This window comes from Arachis stenosperma, chromosome 7 (assembly GCF_014773155.1).
Source record: "Arachis stenosperma cultivar V10309 chromosome 7, arast.V10309.gnm1.PFL2, whole genome shotgun sequence".
In the NCBI taxonomy this organism is placed as follows: Eukaryota; Viridiplantae; Streptophyta; class Magnoliopsida; order Fabales; family Fabaceae; genus Arachis; species Arachis stenosperma.
The window spans coordinates 87831982-87852859 of record NC_080383.1 but is presented as its reverse complement, the minus strand read 5'-3'; the positions used below and the strand labels follow the sequence as shown (position 1 = coordinate 87852859).

The 20878-nt window shown below is 29.4% G+C and overlaps 1 protein-coding gene across 5 annotated transcripts; it reads left to right on the top strand.

Annotated features, from left to right (window-relative positions):
* Positions 1 to 431: 431 nt before the first annotated feature.
* LOC130941449 (probable leucine-rich repeat receptor-like serine/threonine-protein kinase At3g14840) lies at positions 432 to 19490 on the top strand. Of its 5 annotated transcripts, XR_009070645.1 has the most exons (26): positions 432 to 707; positions 1154 to 1346; positions 2108 to 2179; positions 2469 to 2540; positions 2874 to 2945; positions 3161 to 3232; positions 3341 to 3412; positions 3779 to 3850; positions 3949 to 4020; positions 4135 to 4206; positions 5158 to 5229; positions 5313 to 5390; positions 12302 to 12376; positions 12532 to 12600; positions 12873 to 12908; positions 13001 to 13041; positions 13909 to 14300; positions 15189 to 15384; positions 15474 to 15599; positions 16388 to 16506; positions 16795 to 17005; positions 17099 to 17336; positions 17539 to 17689; positions 17858 to 18136; positions 18790 to 18849; positions 18985 to 19488. XR_009070645.1 is itself a non-coding variant. In XM_057869954.1 (25 exons), exons 1-25 carry the CDS (start codon positions 596 to 598, stop codon positions 18790 to 18792), a joined length of 2967 nt encoding a protein of 988 aa, XP_057725937.1. In that variant the 5' UTR covers positions 432 to 595; the 3' UTR covers positions 18793 to 19490. The 5 variants fall into 5 exon arrangements, 4 of the variants coding, with proteins under 4 accessions (XP_057725937.1, XP_057725936.1, XP_057725934.1 ...); XM_057869954.1 differs by having other exon boundaries at positions 18790 to 19490; XM_057869953.1 differs by lacking the exon at positions 18790 to 18849 and having other exon boundaries at positions 18985 to 19487.
* The last annotated feature ends 1388 nt before the right edge of the window (positions 19491 to 20878 follow it).

Below are 20878 nucleotides of genomic sequence, written 5' to 3'. Positions count from 1 at the left end.
AAAATTTTATTCTGTTAAATAAAAGTATAAGAATGATTTTAGAATTTAATTTTAATGCATTAACAGTGTAAAACATTTTAAATAATGGTGTAATTGCATCTGTTTTTTTGAATGATCGTCAAACAATAATGTAAAAATTAATTATTTTTATTGATATAATATTACATAATTAGATGCATTGATTTTATATATAGATATTTTTTTTCAAGAATAAATACGTAATTTTCAACCAAAAAAAATTCTATCTGTATAAGCTATGACTAGTCATAATTAGACTTAGACGAATAAGAATAAGTGAATAACCATTGAATTGAGTCATAAAACATCTTTAAATAAATAAAAGGGAAAAAAAAAACACCAATTGTAAAGTAAAAGAAAAAATTTGGTCCTTGGAATATATTTATATTTTATATATACATTCACTTCTTTAATTTTCCTCCATCATTTTCTCACCGACGCTACTAAATATCTTTCTCTGCTCTCCTACATATATATGAACATCATAATATTAGTTTAATTTCTTTAAATTCAATCATCTCTGGAGCTTAATTAGTTTATTTGGTCATCGATCAAACTAAATCAGGAAGTAGCAAGCATGAAGAAAACTTCACCATACATTTCCTTCTTCCTGTTACTCTTCTTTGTCTTCTCTGCCTTTTGCTTTTCCTCTTTGGCTTTTGGACAGGCCACTTTGCCCCAAGATGAAGGTAATTTTCTCACAATATAATGCTTTTTGTATATCCATCTCTCTATCATGATGCCTTTTAATATATTTTATGTAGAGAACTTGATTTAAATGTGATAATAAGATTTTGTATGATTGAAGGATATACGTGAATGATACACAACTTATATTAATCTTAATATAATTATGTTGAAATTCATTTTTTTTATATCAACAAAAATCGAAGTCTAAACTTTTAAATAATAGAAGCTGATATTATATCATGAAATTATTTCTCTAAAAAATTTAAATAAATAAAAGAAGCACATAAATAATTATATCTTTAATATTTTAGCGCTGTTAGCTATTAACTGTAGTATTACTTTAAAAGTGTAAGTTATATATATATATATATCAAACTTCTTTTTGTTATTTGATGATATTTTTTAATTTGATGGTACTTTATATCGTATGAATGTATGTATATAGTGGAAGCTCTGAACGACATAGCTAAGACGCTTGGAAAGGAGGATTTGTTTTCTGAAGAAAAAGATGTATGCATCAGTAGTAGTGAAGAAGAACAAAGTGGGAGCTCGTGCATGTTGTTGAAGGGTAATCAAACTACTGTTGTCATCTGCAACTGCTCCTATGCCGATTCCACTCTCTGCCATGTCACTAGCTTGTAGGACTTCTCTATATCTCTCTCACTCCATCCTTCTTATCCCTGATAATTAAAGCTAGAGTGTCTCATTATCAGAATTTATTGTTATGGGTCAGTAGTTAATTAATTATTAATATTTAAAAATATGAGTTAACGTTAAAATATATTATTAGATTATCAAACTAAAGTAATTAGGTTATGGCTAAAAGTAATGGCAAAAAAATAATAAATTTTTATAATTTTTTAGCATTTCTCATAATTAATAAATATTTTTGAAAAAAAATAATGTTACATACAAAAAAAAAATAACAAAATATCATCAAATTATTTATTTTACAAAATTTAAATAATTAAATAAAAATATATAAATAATTATGTATCTGACAAAATATAAATAAATTTGTTTAAAAAAATTTGGCTATTTTTTTTGTTTAGATAAAAAAAATTAGAGACAATTAAGATAAAATAGAAAAAAATATATATTAACTTTGTCATGATATTATTTTTTTAAATAAGTTTAAGTTGATATATAAAAAGAGATATATAAATATAATTTATTCTAAATATGTTTTTTATACAAAATTGTTTTTGGGTATATTTGAAATTAGGAGGAATTAAAGAGAAAGAAAGCCAAATTATTATGAATGGTTAATTAATATTTTCAACAAACTTCACATGCCGAATAATTATTAAAAAGATTAAAAATTACTATGGTATAAAATGGAAATAATTAACTAAATTTATGAAATATTATTTTAAAACCATTTTGAACCAATAAACAGATGTGTGAAACGAGAAAGTCTCCCAGGTCAACTCCCAGCGGAACTTGTGAGGTTGCCTTACCTTCAACAAATGTATGTGTCTCTCTTAACTTTACAAAATTCAATACCCAATCATTTCTGGATTGTTTTTTTCTCGTATCTTAAACTTTAGGAAACATTTTAAGTACATTGAAAATACCAATATACCAGTTGTTTTAACTGTTAATCTGAATTATAAAAAATATATATAATATATATTAATTAAAATCAATAGTTAAAATAATTGGTACACCAGTATTTCTCGGTGCACTTAAAATGTTTCCTAAACTTTAATATATATGTTGCGTGCATGACAAACACTCTTCCTCTGTTTTTGTTACAGCGATCTTACATACAACCTCCTGAATGGAACTATTCCCAAAGAATGGAGCCGAATGACCAATCTTACCTTCATGTATATTATTTTATTTTATTAATTACTTCTCTTTTATTAACTATATATTTTGAATCATTATTCTGTATAATATACGAAGAGAAATTTTAGAGCAATGATTGAAGGTGGAAACTCAGGTGGAGTCAATTTCACGTGAAGTTAATAACTGAGAGCCGTTAGATGATTTTATTGATTTAACTAAATTTTCATTTAACGGCTCTCAGATATCAACTTCATGTGAAGTCGACTTCACTTGAATTTTCACCATGATTGAATTATCTCTGTAAAACATCAAAATCACAGGTTTAAGCAACAAGAAACTAATGTCAACATTAATAATCTTTGTTATGACAGATCCTTAGGGGGAAATCGAATAACGGGTTCAATTCCAAAAGAGATAGCAAACATTTCCACACTTCAAGTTTTGTGAGTTACTCCTCTTTCACACCTTAGTTACCCAAAAATATTATTTTTTACTGTTTTTTTTAAATTTAGTTTAAAATTAAATGTATGTGGATAAATGTGTTACTTTGATCAAATAAATAGTTATTTAAAAATTAAACAATACAACAACATAGTTGCATTCAAAGAGTTTTAATTATTTGTTGAACTTAACTATCAATAACTTGAAATGGATATAGTGTTGTTGAGTTCAATCAAATGTCTGGAGAGCTTCCTCCTGAGCTTGGGAATCTCTCACAACTTCAAAGACTGTAAGACCTTTTACTATTAATTACTTACCTTTATCTCATATTATATTATATTTCACATGCATAATCTTATCAAACATTTCTTGGATTTTATAATCACTAAATATACAGGCAAATTAACTCCAACAATTTTACCGGAGAGCTTCCTGGAACACTTGCCAAGCTCACATCATTGCAGAATGTGTAAGCTTCATATATAGTTTTATCAAAATCATGAAAAAAAAAAGAAAAAGTATAGGGTACCAATATACTATCTGCCAACTTATTGTCAACAATAATTAATTATTATATTTTAAACATATGTATAAGGAGATACATCCAGAAAATACATATATAAAGACACTTCTATTAGACACAGCCGCAAAAAAGACATTTTTATTAGATACATCTACAAAGACACTTTTATTAAATACAGTCATAAACAAGAGTTGGTAGAAGTTGGCAGAAACCGTGTTGGTAACATAACAGAATTAAAAAAAAATGTAACTAAAGAAAATTTAATTTTATGCTTTTCTTTGTTTCATGTGTCCTTATCTTATATGCATGCAGTCAACTTGCCGACAATCAATTTTCGGGGAAGATACCTGATTTTATTCAAAGTTGGACAAATCTTCAGCAACTGTGTGAACTCTATATTTTACTTTATTTTTTATTTTTCTGTTAATTAATTAAAACTTTTCTTATCTGAATTCGCCTCTGCTTGTTATTTATTTTGTTAGAGTAATTCAAGGGAGTGGGCTTAGTGGGCCAATTCCTTCCGGGATTTCAGTTTTGGAACACTTATATGACTTGTAAGTATCATATTTAATTTTATATTGTTGAATTGTTTTCAAAAGTTAGTTTATATAGTATGATTCTGTTTATTAATTTAGGTATGACTCTGATGATTTTACATTTTTATGCAGGAGAATAAGTGATCTGAATGGAGATGAAAATTCATCTTTTCCTCAACTTAAAAATATGTCAATGAAAAATCTGTAAGTTTATTGTTTTAATTTTATTCTCTTATAAATAATTTGAAGTTGAAAGTAAACAAAATTAGTTTCCAAGATAACAGAGAAAACAGAAAAAAATTAAAAATACTATTTGTACACCAAAATCAGCTATTAAAATCAGTCACTAACGTATTTATGTATAAATACATGTGTAATTTAATTTATTTTAATGTATATTTATATTCTAAGATGTATTTTATACTAATGACTGACTTTAGTAGCTGATTTTTGGTGTATATGTAGCATAACTCAAACAAAATACATTTGTTAGAAACTAAAAGAAGATATTAGGAAAAAGGATATTTGTATTTAGTATGTGAATCTATTATGTATCCTATGATAAAAGTATTACTATTTATAGGTGTCAAAGAAATAAAAAGGAAAATAAAAAAATAATTGTCTAAATTAAATTCAAATGTAAATTGTATTCTAACAATATTCAAATATAAATTATAATTTAACTAATATTCAAATTTTATTCCAATAACATTACTTTCAATTTGAAATAAAATCGATGAATATACACATTTATTTTATAAAATAATGAAAAAATAAAGAAGAAAAAATATTAAATGAAATCTTTGTTCATTGTTGAGTATATTTTAATTTGATAAGTAATTTTCTTTAGTAAAATGATCTCAGTAATATTAGGAGGTTAGCACATTTTGTAATTTATAGTTATTAATTAGTCATTATTAATATTTTTAATAGTGTGAGATTATATTTAATAGTATAAAATTATATATTCTTTTATAGTTAAATGCTAACTAAATTTTAATAAAAATGCTCGATCCTAAGACTTTTTAAAAAGCTTTATTCTGTGTATCGCGCCAGTTTAAAATACTAGTTAAAATTTGAGAGAAAAAGAAAGGCAGAGTGCAATATGAAAGAAATGTTATCTATCGATTGGTGTTGTCTCTTTTGTTTTCGCAGGATTTTGAGGAGTTGCAATATCAATGGAACACTACCTACATATCTTGGGAGCATGACAAGTTTACAAACCTTGTAATTGCATAATTTTAACATATTTTTCTTATAATATGTTTAGCTAATGTAACTTTTTTCCTGATTTTATAAATTTTTTGCAGAGATCTCAGCTTCAACAAATTAACTGGACCAATTCCATCTCAATATAAGAGCCTTATCACACGAATAGTGGCATACATGTAACTTATTTATCATACTTTTCCAATAGTCTTTTATTTAGTGTTTATAACTGAACTAATTTTACCACAGTATGAGAATCTAATAGTATTTGTTTTGTGGTACTAAGAGTATTATATTTAGTAGATAAAAATTAAAATTAAAAATTTAGTCTTGAGAAATAAAAATTAAATTTCTTTAATATTTCTAAAAAATAAAAATACATAAAATTAAATTTTTTAGAGACGTAAATTAAAACTTAATAACATTTATTTTTAAAAGTATCCTCATATAATCTTTTGAATTTTAAGTCTATTCTTTTCACTAAAACAGAGGACAAAACAAAGTTGAACAGGACAATAGCAGTTATTCGATGAACTCTCCTCCTCCAGCGTGGACACATCGGCAGAGCAGCTCAGCAAGAGTGAAGGTCGTAGCAACGACGATAACAGAAATATAGAAGCTTCCCTCGCAACTTCCTCATCCTCTCTCTCTTTTTCCTGTATCTTTGAATCTAGTGGTAGCAGCGGTGACCTTCTCCGACATTTCACCTTTCTCGACCTCTTCTCCTTCGTTCTTCGTCAGCAATGTAAACTTGTCGTTGTTATTCTCCCTTCTTCTTCTCCGATTGTTCTCTGGTACCCCCCTCCTCTCCCTCATCCCCTGCTAGGGATGTCAACGGGGCAGGGCAGAGGTGGGGAATGCCTCCATACTCCCCATCTCCATCTCCTGATTTGCTCCTCATTCCCATATTCATTTTCCACTGTGGAAGAATATTGCTCTCCATCCCCATTTTCCATAGGATCTCATTTTCTACAGGGATCCCATTCCCTATCTCTCTAATAGTTCTGACTAATTATCAATTTCCATAGGAATATAGTTGAAAGTATCCATTTATACAAAAATAGCAAAATTTTATACAAAAATTCTAAATGATAAGGTGGTGACTTCTTTCAAAATGACGTAGCGGGAGATGCCACGGTGAGGCAGAGCACAAGCAGTGGACGAGGTGGAGGACGCGACAGCAGAGAGGAAAATGGACATGGCGACAAAACTGTGGAAAGGAACGCCACGAATATAAAGAATGATGTGGTGAATGTGATGGAACGGTAAGGGGGTGACAATGCAGTGAGACCGGAGAGTGGTGATGGGGTGGTTGCAAAGATGTTGGATGGAGTATAGACAACGCTAGGGATTTATGAATTAAAGAAGGGTTATGCAAATAAAGATTAGGAATTTTTGGTCTATATATATATATATATGACATGTGAAACAACTAAAAAACATATATGAGAAATAAATTATTAAGGACAATTAAATAAATTTATAAATTTCGGGGATTAGCGAGAACGCGGTGGGGATCCCTGCTCGGTTCTTGCACCTACCTCAGGAGAACTTTTCCCCGTTTTCATTTTCGCAAAAAAAAAATTTCTCACAATCGGATCTCCATTCAAGACAGTCCCCACAAAGATCCTCGCGTCTCGGAGAATTTTGCCATTCCTACCCCCTTGCGATTTCTCCTCTCCAACAAAAACTATGGTGTGAGTGACGAGGAGCCTGGCTATTCAGGTCACAACTACTTCCAATACCAACACACCCTTGTTTCTACGACGTAAGATTTGAAGATCCCCAACCTCACTTCCTCCATTCTTGCTTCTTCTACAAAAAGCACTTGAGAAAAACAAAGACATCTTCATAAACAGGTTAGAATCTAAGTTTCAAGAATTCAAGATCCCTTGACCCAATTTGGCAATGGATTTTTGTTATTTTAGATTTAGATTTTAGATAATTGGAATATGATTTTGAAATTTGATGGCTGGCGTGACATAAAGAAAAAATTTGAGAAAGAATATAGAAAAAGAAAAAGAAAAAAAAGTATTTAAGTAATTTTATTTGTTTTTATTTTTGTGTTTATATTAAATCAAACATATATTGAGACATAACTCAATCTTATGCATAATTTATAACATCCTAACTTTTAACACCTCATGATCGCATTAAAAGTTTAAGTGCTACTTACCTCTATTCTTTTGATTATATACTATGTTTATTTAATATTGAACCTTCGCGAGTACGAAGCAAAAGTTTAATTAAGAAAACGGAAATATTTTATTTTTAATCACTTAATCACAAAGATATATATATATATATATATTCACATAACATTATATACATAGACTTATTTCAAGATTCTCAAATACAAGTCCTATCCCCTCTAAAAACCAAAATAATAAACGATGAGGGAAAAATAAATTCTAAAAACTCAACTTGTGAAAATCATCTTCTATGTTCTTGTAACTCCATAATAAACCTTTGCACCTGTAGCTGAAAGAGATGGAGATAGGGAGTGAAAATTGAGGAGTTCTTAGTAGGGTCTGGGTTAGAAATTAAGTTCATTTTGCTATTATTAACCAACCACAACTAACAGCAAGACACATATAAGCATAAATAATAAAAGAACACAGAAGTCAATCAGTCACGCAGCACACACACAATCATAAAGTTACATAGCACAAAGATATGCACAAACAAGTATGATGCATGTATATCCCTAGTGCAGGTAATGAGCTTATTTGTCGGTTGCGACCCGCACCCGACGCAATCTGACTTGCAAGTCAGATAAGGCATTCCAGCGGCATAACCTCTACAAGGTTCCAAACTCTTGCAGGCGCTGATTCTCCAGCTGAAGTATGCCGAACATGACCTCTGCAAGTACTTGTAGGCGCTAATTCTCCAACTGAACCATGTGCTCCTTTCTCCTGGAAGCCATTCCATATTTACGGGTGTCCTCACACAATCATTCACATACAAAGCCCACGGCTTAACAATTTTACATCGGCACCATAACTATTTACTTCCCGTCACCCTCTCGTGACCTTTCAATTATTCTCATAATCACACATGCCAATTTATCTTCTCTTTTTTTTTTTTTAAATCAAAACCACCTCTTTGTGATATTCTCCAAAACCTTTGAAACAATTTCACTTAAACCAATTCTTCTTTCAAAAGACAAAGAAAAACCATTTATTAGTTAAACGTCTTAGCAAGGTCTCTAGACCTTAGGGGAGCGACAACCAATCTCATTTCTTTAAATTTATTAGAAATCCTTTATCATCATTGTTTTCTTAGATTGAATTTAATCGAATAAAGTTTCTAAATCAAATCAAAACCAAATCATACAAATCAGAAGTTCCAAACCAATTTCAAAACTAAAACCAATCCCAGTTTTATCTTTAAAACTAATTCTTTAATTTTTTTCAAGACGTCGCAAAACAAAATCATTCAATGAAAATTCAATTGCTTTAAAAGTTCACAAAAACTCCTCCGAATGAAATTCTTAAGTCAAATTCAAAATATATACCTTTTTCATATTTAAATCAACCTTAAAACAAAATACTTTTCTTAAATAACTTAAAATCATAAAATAATTCTTTTTTAAATAAATTGAACTCAAAACATATACTTTTCTTAAATGAATTAAACTCAAAACATAACTATTTTCTTAATAAATCAAAAATTAAATAATAAAATTTCTCAAATCCAATCTTTTTCTAAATAACATTTCAAACAAAGTCTCAGATTTTATAGAAATTTCGGCAGCATCTCCCTTAAAACTCGGACTTTGCCACCTTTCTCGGGTCCCATCCAAACCATTTCTCAAACTATTTCATATCATTTCTAGTAAATCAAAAACCATTTCTAATATCAAAATATTTATAAAATCAAACCAATTAAAAATCAAACCGCTTCCAAAATCAAACCATTTTCATATCTCAAATCATATCACAATTCATCAATTCATTTCTTATTAAATCTCAATGTCATCTTCAAATCTTACCAATTCCACTTATTCACCAACAACATTTTAGCCCCGAATCCCTCAAAATAATTCGGTTCTTGATTGCACTTAAATAGACCAAATCCCAAACTAATCACAAATATCAATATATCACAAAAAAATCAACATAAATTCGGTCAAATTCAATCAGTAATCAATCACAACATCAATTCACTTATCCAATACCAATTTAGCCAGTGACAAATTACCAAAAACCCTGCCTCCGTATGAAATCAAAATATTCGAAACTCCAGAGAAGCTTTTCGACCGAGTTGCTGAAGAAGAAAATGTTAGAAATCGTCTGTGCCTCCTAGAACTCCAATTGGGCGAACTCAAGAGGAAATGGAGCTATGTCACCATCAACTTCTACCGAACAAAAATAACGCCAGCACATAGAAGAAGAAAATACGAATATTTTTACCGAATTTAATTTTTTATTGGAGTTACGGATCTCAAGAAATCAAACTCCAAAGGTTTGTGTTTCCATGAAAATCTCTCTCAATCTTTCTCTTTCTTTTTTCCTCTCATGGCTTCGTTGAAAAATCAATGAAGAAGACTAAGGGTTAATTATGATAATGTATATTAGGGAGGATTGGATGTCACTAAAGAGCAACGTGTTGTGTTCTTAAGCTGTTGAGTCAGTAATTCATGTTATAAATATCTTAAGAAGATAATTATAAAAGGTGGATATATTAAAACATAAGTAATAATATATGAGTTACTAATATAAATGATATTAACAACATAACAATAAAAGATATACGGTGAAGCATTAGTAAAGCTACGTTCTCCGAAAAATACCGATATTTACTCATATCGACGGATATCGAACTCGATAATAATATTATTAACTAAACTTTGTTTTTAAATAAAGATATCAATTACTTAAATTAAAATATATATAATTTTCATTATTTATAAATTGATAAAATTATAATTTTTAATTATGTAAAATATTTTATCATAATATATATATATATATATATATATATATATATATATATATATAAAGGAATATGAATTTAATTGAACTTAAATAGTTATAAAATTAATTTAATTATTTATAATAAAATAATTTTTAAAATAAAAACTCTAATTTATAAAATAAATTATAACTTATTTATATTTATATTTTTAAAATTGTGGGTTGTTATATAATTTATTTTTATATACTTTACACCAAATACAATATAGTAATTTGATTTAGTCTCTGTCTCTCTTCTAAACATAGCTTATTTGCTGACTTTATAAAAATATTGCTTGAAAGTTGGAATAGAAAAAAATTTATTTGGGTAATGAAATAAATAAAAAAATAAAATATTTGATTTATTTTAAAAATTAAAATTATTTAATTGTGTGTTCCTTTAAAAATAAGGACAATCAAGACAAATATTATAACGTCTCTATATTTTTATAAAATATGTTAAATGTGTTCTAAGCATACAAATATCCTTTATCAAAACTATTAAAAATATAATTATTTATGTATTTTTTTATCAGTTTAAATTTAAAAAAAATAATTTGTATATATAATATCAAAATTTGTATGACATAATATCAAAATTTGTGTGTTCTACTTTTTTGATTGATTTGCCTATCTCACCACTATCCTCATATGCCACTAATAGTCACCTATGATGACAAGATCAAAAGCTGATCACTTCACATGTTTCTCAAATTTTGAACCTTATTAGTTTCAGGCTATGAAATAAGAAATGGTAGATTTAACAAGAACAAATACTTAGACTTTGCGAAACTACTCCTCTAATAGCAATGTTATTAGATGTAGATAGGTGTTTAATTTGCTATTAAGAAACATCCTGATGGTTCAATTTTAAAATACAAAGTCAGGCTTATTGCAAAAGGTTTTTACCAAATTGAGGGTGCGAATTTTGATACATGCATTACACCTTCTTCAGTTATTTATATCCTTATTAATATTGATGATATCCTAATAACTGGTGCTAATATTGAGAAAATTTGATTACTTATGCAACAATTACATTCAATTTTTTTAAAGAGTTGGGTAAATTTAATTTTTTTTTTGGAATCGGATAAACCAAATCAGATTCTGAGTCATACATTCTCACTCAATCTAAACATATTAGAGTTATTAAAGGGGGCTGGCGTGAACTTTTCTATTATGACAACATTAGTGTTGTTCTCCTTACAGCAAATCATATCCTTTACAACAAAATTAAACATTAAGTTGGATCTTCATGTAGTAAGATAATGTGTACAGCAGAAAAAATTACATTTATTTTTGATCAATTTGCAGATGTTTTAACAAAATCACTATTACCTGCCACTTTTGATTGTTTTAGAAACCAATTCAGAATCTCCTCTAAAAATACCATAAGTTTGAGGGAGAGTATAGGACATAAGTTAGTTATATAGTTAATAGAATTAATTGAACTCTGTTTAGCCTTCTATATATAGAAAGAGCATTAGTATATTGTATATATTGTATATAAACAACTACATAGCATCGTTTTTAGTCACTAATCATATACTCAATAATAAAAAATTTTCACTAATTTTCATTCACATATTACTCTCTTCAGTTCTCTAAAGGTAGCGTTTGTTTTGAGGTATTGAGACAGAGACTGAGAGACTGAGACTCAGTATCGTGTTTGTTAGTTCAGAGACTGGTACTAAAATTTTTGTCTCTGTCTCTAAAATTTCAGTATTTCAGTACCTCCAAAAAGTAGGGACACAGGGGACTGAAATTTTTAGAGATGGAGATTGAAACTTTAATAACATTTTATACCTAAAATACTTTCATTTCAATTAATTAATTCTAATTTTATCCTTTGTGCAAATTAAATTAGAGTTTCATTCTTGTTTTAATTCCTGTCTCCCATTTTGCACCAAACAGAATACTGAGATTTATTTCAATTCCTGTCTCTTAATCTCTGTCTCTCAGTCTCAGTCTTTCCGTCTCTATCTCTCCACCAAACGCTACCTAAATTCTCTCTGTCACTTCAAGATCATTCTTGTATACTAATACCTTACAATGATAATGTTCATATTGCATTGAGCAATATAGACTCCAAAAGAATAATAATTTCTTGATTCTCTCGATCCCAAATGCAGGTATTTAACTGGAAACTTTCTCACGGGAGATGTAAATGAGACATGGATAGATAATGCTAATAAGAAGCACTACTTGTAAGTTCTCTTTCATAAGCTAATTTATATAATTGATCGAAAAGAATAATAATTAGCTCTTCGTTATTATCTTTAATTTATGTTAATCAATATTCGTATGTGTCTCCTTATTCCCAAATTATGATATTTTGAAACAAATTCTACAACTTGTTTAGAGACCTTTCGTACAATAACTTCAGCATTAGTGGGAGCCAAGATAATCAAGGATGTCAACATGAAAATACGTAAGAGCGCAGTCATTGCATTATTTCTGTCATTATTTTACGTGTAGATTAAAATTTAACTATTACCATTATTATTATCTATTTATTTTTTCTTTCATTTTGTAAAGTTAGTATATTAAAAAATTTGATGTCATTTAATTTTTTTAAATAATACTTGTTTGAAATCAACTAAAATTTTAATTGACACGTATTTAAAATTATATTGTACTTTTGATAGCAAATTTATGAATATATATGTGTAAGCATATATTAACCTTCTTTTATATGTCTAGGAACTTATTTGCCAGCTCTTTGACACGAAATGACACGTAAGTTTGGTATTCTGTATGATATATAGATCTTATACTGTTTATTGTGATATTTATGTTAAATTACTTTGTCAATTCCATCATTTTCGCAGCGGAAAGGTTTCATGTTTGGCAAGCACTGTGTGTTCTAAAAGTAAGTTCTTTTTGGTGAACTTCCTAGAGATGTATATTTTGGGGTCTCATCACTATTATGTGGCCATTGTTAAATAACTACTCTTTCATATATATATATATATATAGAATGTTAGGAGCCATCAGAATTTATTATTTTTGGAAAAAAACAATAAATTTTGATGGCTCTCTAAATTTTTCTCTCTATATATACAACAGTGGAAACTCATGTGCAGTCGACTTCACATGAAGTTGATACTTGAGAGCTGTTAGATAATTTGATTGATTTGACTAAATCTTCATCTAACGGCTCTCAGATATTAACTTCATATAAAGTCGATTTCACATTTCACCTGAGTTTTAGATCAATTGGTCAGTGCCTCAAAGGAGGCGGACTACCAAATGACAAAGGTTGCTGATCCGTTGAGCGGCAATTTGAAATCGCCACAAAATCAAGAAAAACCGCCACTAATAAAAACTAACTGTATCGAATTCTAATCAACATCCCAAATTTTGAAAATCAATCGTAACTTATTTTAATATGATTTATGTTATTTGCGCTACTTTTTTGGTGTAGTTTTATACATATTCCATTTTCATATATAAAAGTGATGAATGTAATGAAGAGAATAAAAAGCAATAAATGTGCCCTCTTTTATAACAAAAAATATGGTATATACTTTAAAGCGTATCAAAAGGTAGGACAAATATTTCTCTCTTAAAATTTAGTATTGTTTATTGAGGAAAATTTCTTTAGAATATTGTCCATAACCAGACTTAACATCTTATAATCTATGACATTTGTAATAGGTGTAACACCTTATGTTAGATACAATTCGAAAGTTATATCCACATGGGTCTAATTGATATCTACTTGTTGTGGTGGCAGCCTTATACTCTTTCCGTATAAATTGTGGTGGAAGAAAGGTAATAATAAATGGAAAGACATATGATGATGACACAGATGAAGGAGGAGCAGCAAAGTTCTATCACAATGAAAATACATATTGGGCATTCAGTAGTACCGGTAACTACTTAGACAGTAAAAGTAAAACTCCAAACTATATTCCATCTATTGATTCTAGTATGCTCTCTTTAAACAATAACAATGATGCTGAGCTCTACACCAATGCACGTGCATCTCCTGTTTCTTTGACTTACTATGGATTTTGCCTTGAAAATGGAAACTACATTGTGGATCTGCATTTTGCTGAGATTGTGTTTACTCATGATCAAACATACAATAGCCTTGGAAGGCGTATATTTGACATCTACATTCAGGTAGGTTCTACTACCATATTATGTTTTGGATATTTTCTTCTACAAGTTCATAAATAATTTTTATATTTAATAGGATAATTTAAATGATCTCTATTTTTAATATACCTGAAATTTGTACTTATGCAAATCGCATAATAAAATAGTCGTACAAGATTTAAAAGTACATCACTTAGCTTATATATATTTACCAGCAACTAGACATTTGACGTCTCATATTCTATTGTTAAAAACTTTTAAGAACACTTTTAACAATTGTGAATAAAAAAAAAATTTAATGGTCACAAAAATCCCATAATGCTATGCAAGTAAATATTTGTCGCCAAAATTAGTTTTTCTTTTTTTATTTTCAGTGAAGATTACCATACACAAATTTTAATAAATAGTAATGCTTTCTTATGAAAATTTTTTGTAACTGCCCATAAATTCCATTAAAGATCTAAGATAAATTCCATTATTTAGGATCTAAACTATGGTTATTGCGGCAGAAGATAACATATGCTGCCAAATTCACTTTATTTTGCGATAGCTTTTTATCAACCATTGCTAAATGATAATGTAGCAGCAGTTTATATGACATAAGTCTAAACCTAATAAAAAATGCTACTAACAGTCATGATCCTTATAATGCTAACAACTGAACACACTCATTATTGAAAGTAAATATTTCTTGCATGCACTGATGCACATTGGAAAGTTTAATTGTATTTTGTAACAAAAATTCTAAATGACGAAATTGTCCCATGCAAAAATTATCGATGAATAAGTTTTGAGTCGAATTTATTTCGAAAACTAGCGATTTAGTTGTAATAATAATAATAATAATAATAATAATAATAATAATAATAATAATAATGATGTCAAATTGAGGTTGAAATTGAAGTGTTATAGGGAAACTTAGTGCGAAAGGACTTCAACATTGCAGAAGAAGCAGGAGGCATAGGTAAAAATGTTATAAAATCGTTCAATGCAAGTGTGATTAATGGTACCTTAGAGATTCGTCTTTACTGGGCTGGCAAAGGAACAACTGCTATCCCACAAAAATCAATTTATGGTCCTCTTATATCAGCCATATCTGTCTATCGTGGTACGTTTTTAGTTCTTTTTTGAATTAGAAGCAATATAATACAACTTTTCATTATTCTTTTTCAAACAATTTAATTTATGCTTCCTCAGATCATAGAAGTGGAATATCAACAGCTGCTGTGGTTGGAATTGTTGTTGCCGTGGCAATTATTATCATCTTGTTCATATTTGGCATGCTTTGGTGGAAAGGCTGTTTGGGAAAGAGAAATTCAAAAGGTAACTATTAGAAAGGGAAATAATTATTTAGTATGTTCATAAATAATTTTTAAATTTTTAAATTCTTTTTTCGCAAAATAAAAATTGTCTATTTTAGAATTTTTGGTAACATTATTTTTTTTTAAGTTATACACGTATATTAAATAATATAATTAAAATAAATAAAAGAGTTGATTTTAGTAAAATAATGAGAAATAAAAGAGTTGAAAATATCTTTTTTATGATTGTGTCTAATGAAAGTGTCTTTGTGGATGTGTCTCCTAGATATGTTTCTTTATACATGTGTCTTCTAGTGAAAGTGTCTTTGATGTTAATTATTGTTGACAATAAGTTAGTAGATAGTATATTGGTACTTTATACTTTTTCAAACAATCTTGTTATGTAACCAACAAGGATTCTATCAATTTCTGTCCATTCTTGTTTATAGCTGTGTTTAATGAAAGTGTCTTTGTGGATGTGTCTTATGAAAATATCTTTTTATAGTTGTGTCTAATAAAAGTGTCTTTGTGAATGTATCTCCTAGATATGTCTCTTTATACATGTGTCTTCTAGTGAAAGTGTCTTTGATATTAATTATTGTTGGCAATAAGTTGGCAGATAGTATATTAGTACCTCATACTTTTTGTAACGAAAAATAGTTAAGGATAAAATTTATAAAACATCATATAATTTTTTATCACTTTAAAAACTAGTTAAGGGTATAATAATTACGATTTTTATCTTGAGTCACACACTAACATTTTCAACAATTAGCAACGATTTAATATTTGTTATGCTTCAATTATCAGAACTAAACGGTATAAAGTTGGAAACTGGTATGTTTTCTGTACGACAAATCAAAATGGCAACAAATAACTTTGATATCATCAACAAGATTGGAGAAGGAGGATTTGGTCCCGTGTATAAGGTATTTTATCATATATAGAGATATAAAAACATATATATTTTCTGTTTGTATTTTCACATTATTATATCGTATTTGAGAATAATAATCATTTAGCAACTATGGTAAAATTGCAGTTGTCTTCATCTGAAGTTTTGATAATTAAAAATTGTTAGATAATAATTTAATTAAATATATCAGATCATCTAATAATTTTTTTAAGAATCAACTCCATATGAAAACTACTGTCTGTGAATCTCTACCTTATTATATTCCAAGAACTATATGGCATTGTATTCTTCAAAAATGCAGGGAAAGTTACCTAATGGTACAATAGTCGCAGTCAAGCAACTTTCTTCAAAATCAAAGCAAGGGAATCGTGAATTCTTAAATGAAATAGGCATGATTTCTGCTTTACAACATCCTTGTCTCGTTAAACTCTATGGATGTTGTGTCGAGGGAGATCAATTATTTTTGATATATGAATACATGCAAAACAATAGTCTTGCTCGTGCTTTATTCGGTAATAATCTCTTTATTTAAAGTATTTTTACTTATGTAAATGATTAAATATAGGATACGGTATAATTTAATATAATTTAATGATTTTCAAAAGGCCGTGAAGAACACCAAATAAAGTTGGATTGGCAAACAAGACATAAGATTTGTGTTGGTATTGCTCGAGGATTGGCATACCTCCATGAAGAGTCAAGAGTGAAGGTAGTTCATAGGGATATAAAAGCGACTAATATCTTGCTCGATGAATATCTCAATCCTAAAATATCTGATTTTGGTTTGGCTAAACTTGACGAAGAAGACAACACCCATATCAGCACTCGAATTGCTGGAACATAGTAAGATTCTATATTTTTTTTCTATGCAAAGTTTGATTAATAAATTATTTTCCTTGTTGGTTGAAATAAGAAAAAGTATAGATTAATGTATCTTCAACTATTTAACCCTTTTTTTTATGAAAATTGAAATGTACCATACATATTTATTTGTCAATTTATAAAGTTGATACATTTGATCGTTTGTTTTTAATTTATTATACAGTGGATATATGGCTCCAGAATATGCTATGCATGGTCAATTAACCGATAAAGCAGATGTATATAGTTTTGGAATTGTTGCCTTAGAAATTGTAAGTGGAAGAAATAATACAACCAATCAACATAATGAAGGGGCATTTGTTTTACTTGATTGGGTAAGTATTCTATCAATCAACATAATTGATAGATGTTGTCAATATTTTAATAGATTAAAATTTTCAAATATTATTTCTCTATCCTTGCTTACTTATTAATTTGGGAAACCTTGTTCCAATAAATTTAACTTATTAATTTAGAAATAAATTTATCACTTTCTGTATTAGGCACGTTTGCTGAGAGAGAAAGGTGATATAATGGAAATAGTTGATAGAAGATTATTGGATTCAAACTTGAATAAAGAGGAGGTGATGGTGATGATCAATGTTGCTTTCTTATGCACTAATGTGTCTCCAACACTTAGGCCTACTATGTCTTCAGTGGTAAGCATGCTAGAAGGCAAAACCATTGTTCCAAAATTAGCTTCAGAGTCATTGGATGAGAAGAAATTGGAAGCATTGCAAATGTATTATCATCAAGATCACCAAAGTACCTCAATAATGGAGGTGCCATTGACTACTTCATCTACTTCTACAGCACAAGATTTATATTCGATTCACCTAGACTCTTCTTATTTTGAGAGTAGAGATTAGAAGAGTAGAAGTTACATAAACTATATATACATCTATCCCAAAATCCCAATTGATTGATGACTACTTTTTCCAATTGTAATTTGTAAATTGCTACATAAAAAGCTATTAGTTTCAAACTGAAAGTAGTAATTGAAGTACTGAAACTTCTATTAAGCTAAGGATACTTTTGGTGTATGTAATAATTGATTGTGATGGTAAATTAAAAATTTAATACTAAAACAAAATTAATGAACAATTATGCGTGTAATTTTTACACATATATCAACTAGAATATTATTGAACTATAATTGTTTGATATACATACCTTATCCATTTGAATTTTAAATATAGTACTATTTCATTCATACTCCTTTAGATATATTTATATGTATAGACTTATTTTCAAGTACATGTGATACTACTCATGCTTACTTATATGTACAATTTACCTATGCATATCCAACACTATTTATTAACTACATTTATGAAAATTCATTTGTGTTATCATTTTATACTATTTTTCGTATATGCATGAATCTTGTTAATGCTTTTCTTATATATGATTGACGATTTGTTGTGTACAACAGTGAATGGAACAAAATAGCATTAGTGACAACGGTGATGCCCTACTGATGAGCGGATAATTTGTATGCTTTTTGGCATTGTTTTTAGTATAATTTTAGTATCTTTTAGTTAGTTTTTAGTATATTTCTAGTGGTTTTTAGTTAAAATTCACTTTTCTGGACTTTACTATGAGTTTGTGTGTTTTTCTGTGATTTCAGGTATTTTCTGACTGAAATTGAAGGTTCTGAGCAAAAATCCGATTCAGAGACTGAAAAGGACTGCAGATGCTGTTGGATTCTGACCTCCCTGCACTCAAAGTGGATTTTCCGGAGCTACAGAAGCCCAATTGGCGCGCTCTCAACGGCATTAGAAAGTAGACATCCTGGGCTTTTCAGCAATATATGATAGTCCATACTTTGCCCAAGATTTGATGGCCCAAACCGGCGTAGCAATTCGGCCTCAGAAATTCCAGCGCATGAAAGCTGGCGTTTAACTCCAGAAAAGGTCTCTACACGAAAATGCTTCAATGCTCAGCCCAAGCACACACCAAGTGGGCCCGGAAGTGGATTTTTCTGTCATTTACTCATTTCTGTAAACCTTAGGATACTAGTTTACTATTAATAGGACCTTTTGACATTGTATCTGTACCTCATGACATTTTTACACATTTCATTGTATACCTTCCACGGCATGAGTCTCTAAACCCCATGGTTGGGGGTGAGGAGCTCTGCTGTGTCTTGATGGATTAATGCAATTACTACTGTTTCTTATTCAATCATGCTTGCTTCCATTCTAAGATATCACTTGCTCTTAACCCGGATGAATGTGATGATCCGTGACACTCATCATCATTCTCAACTATGAACATGTGCCTGACAACCACCTCTGTTCTACTTTAGATTGAGTAGATATCTCTTGGATTCCTTAACCAGAATCTTCGTGGTATAAGCTAGAACTGATGGCGGCATTCAAGAGAATTCGGAAGGTCTAAACCTTGTCTGTGGTATTCTGAGTAGGATTCAATGATTGAATGACTGTGACGTGCTTCAAACTCCTAGCAGGCGGGGCGTTAGTGACAGACGCAAAAGGATCGATGGATTCTATTCCGGCCTGACCGAGAACCGACAGCTGATTAGCCATGCTGTGACAGAGCATAGGAACATTTTCACTGAGAGGATGGGAGGTAGCCATTGACAACGGTGAAACCCTACATACAGCTTGCCATGGAAGGAGCCTTGCGTGTTTGATGAAGAAGACAGTAGGAAAGCAGAGATTCAGAAGATGGAGCATCTCCAAAGCCTCAACCTATTCTCCATTACTGCTGAACAAGTACCTATTTCATGTTCTTTTGCTTTTCACAATCAATCCTGATAATTTCTGATATCCTGACTAAGATTTACAAGATAACCATAGCTTGCTTCAAGCCGACAATCTCCGTGGGATCGACCCTTGCTCACGCAAGGTATTACTTGGACGACCCAGTGCACTTGCTGGTTAGTTGTGCGGGATTGCAAAAGTGTTATTGCAATTTCGTGCACCAAGTTTTTGGCGCCGTTGCCGGGGATTGTTCGAGTTTGGACAACTGACGGCTTATCTTGTTGCTTAGATTAGGACTGTTTTATTTGTTGGTTTAGAGTCTTTTAGTTGAGTCTAGTTTCATATTCTAAGTTTGGTGTCAATTGCATGCTTTTGTTTTTCTTTTAAAATTTTCGATTTTGCATGTTCCTAGTCCCTTTTTGATTCATAAAAATTCTAAGTTTGGTGTTCTCTTTGTGTTTTCCTTTAAAATTTTCGAAAATTAGTGTTTGATTTTCTAAAAATTTTAAGTTTGGTGTCTTTTTGTTGTTTTTCTCTTTCCTCCTTTCAAAAATCAAATCTTTTTCAAAAAAAAAATTTTTCAATCATATCTTTTTAATTACTATTTTCAAAATCTTTTTAATTAGCTAATTGATTCTGTTCTCGATTTGCTTTGATCTTATTTTCTTTTTGATTTTCGAATTTTTATTTTCTTTTTTATTTTATTTTTTTTTCGTTTAACTCAAAAAAAAAAAAAACAAAATTTATCTATTTGCAATCATTATCATTTCCCTTTTGTCCATTATGGACCTAAGA

What these genes read in the sequence shown, in the direction of transcription:
- LOC130941449 (XM_057869951.1), top strand. Translation starts at nt 596, where the DNA reads ATGAAGAAAACTTCACCATACATTTCCTTCTTCCTGTTACTCTTCTTT. An exon ending in AAGCACTGTGTGTTCTAAAA is followed by an intron (nt 13,042 to 13,908) that starts GTAAGTTCTTTT and finishes TTGTGGTGGCAG; the next exon opens with CCTTATACTCTTTCCGTATA. An exon ending in ACTCGAATTGCTGGAACATA is followed by an intron (nt 17,337 to 17,538) that starts GTAAGATTCTAT and finishes TTTATTATACAG; the next exon opens with TGGATATATGGCTCCAGAAT.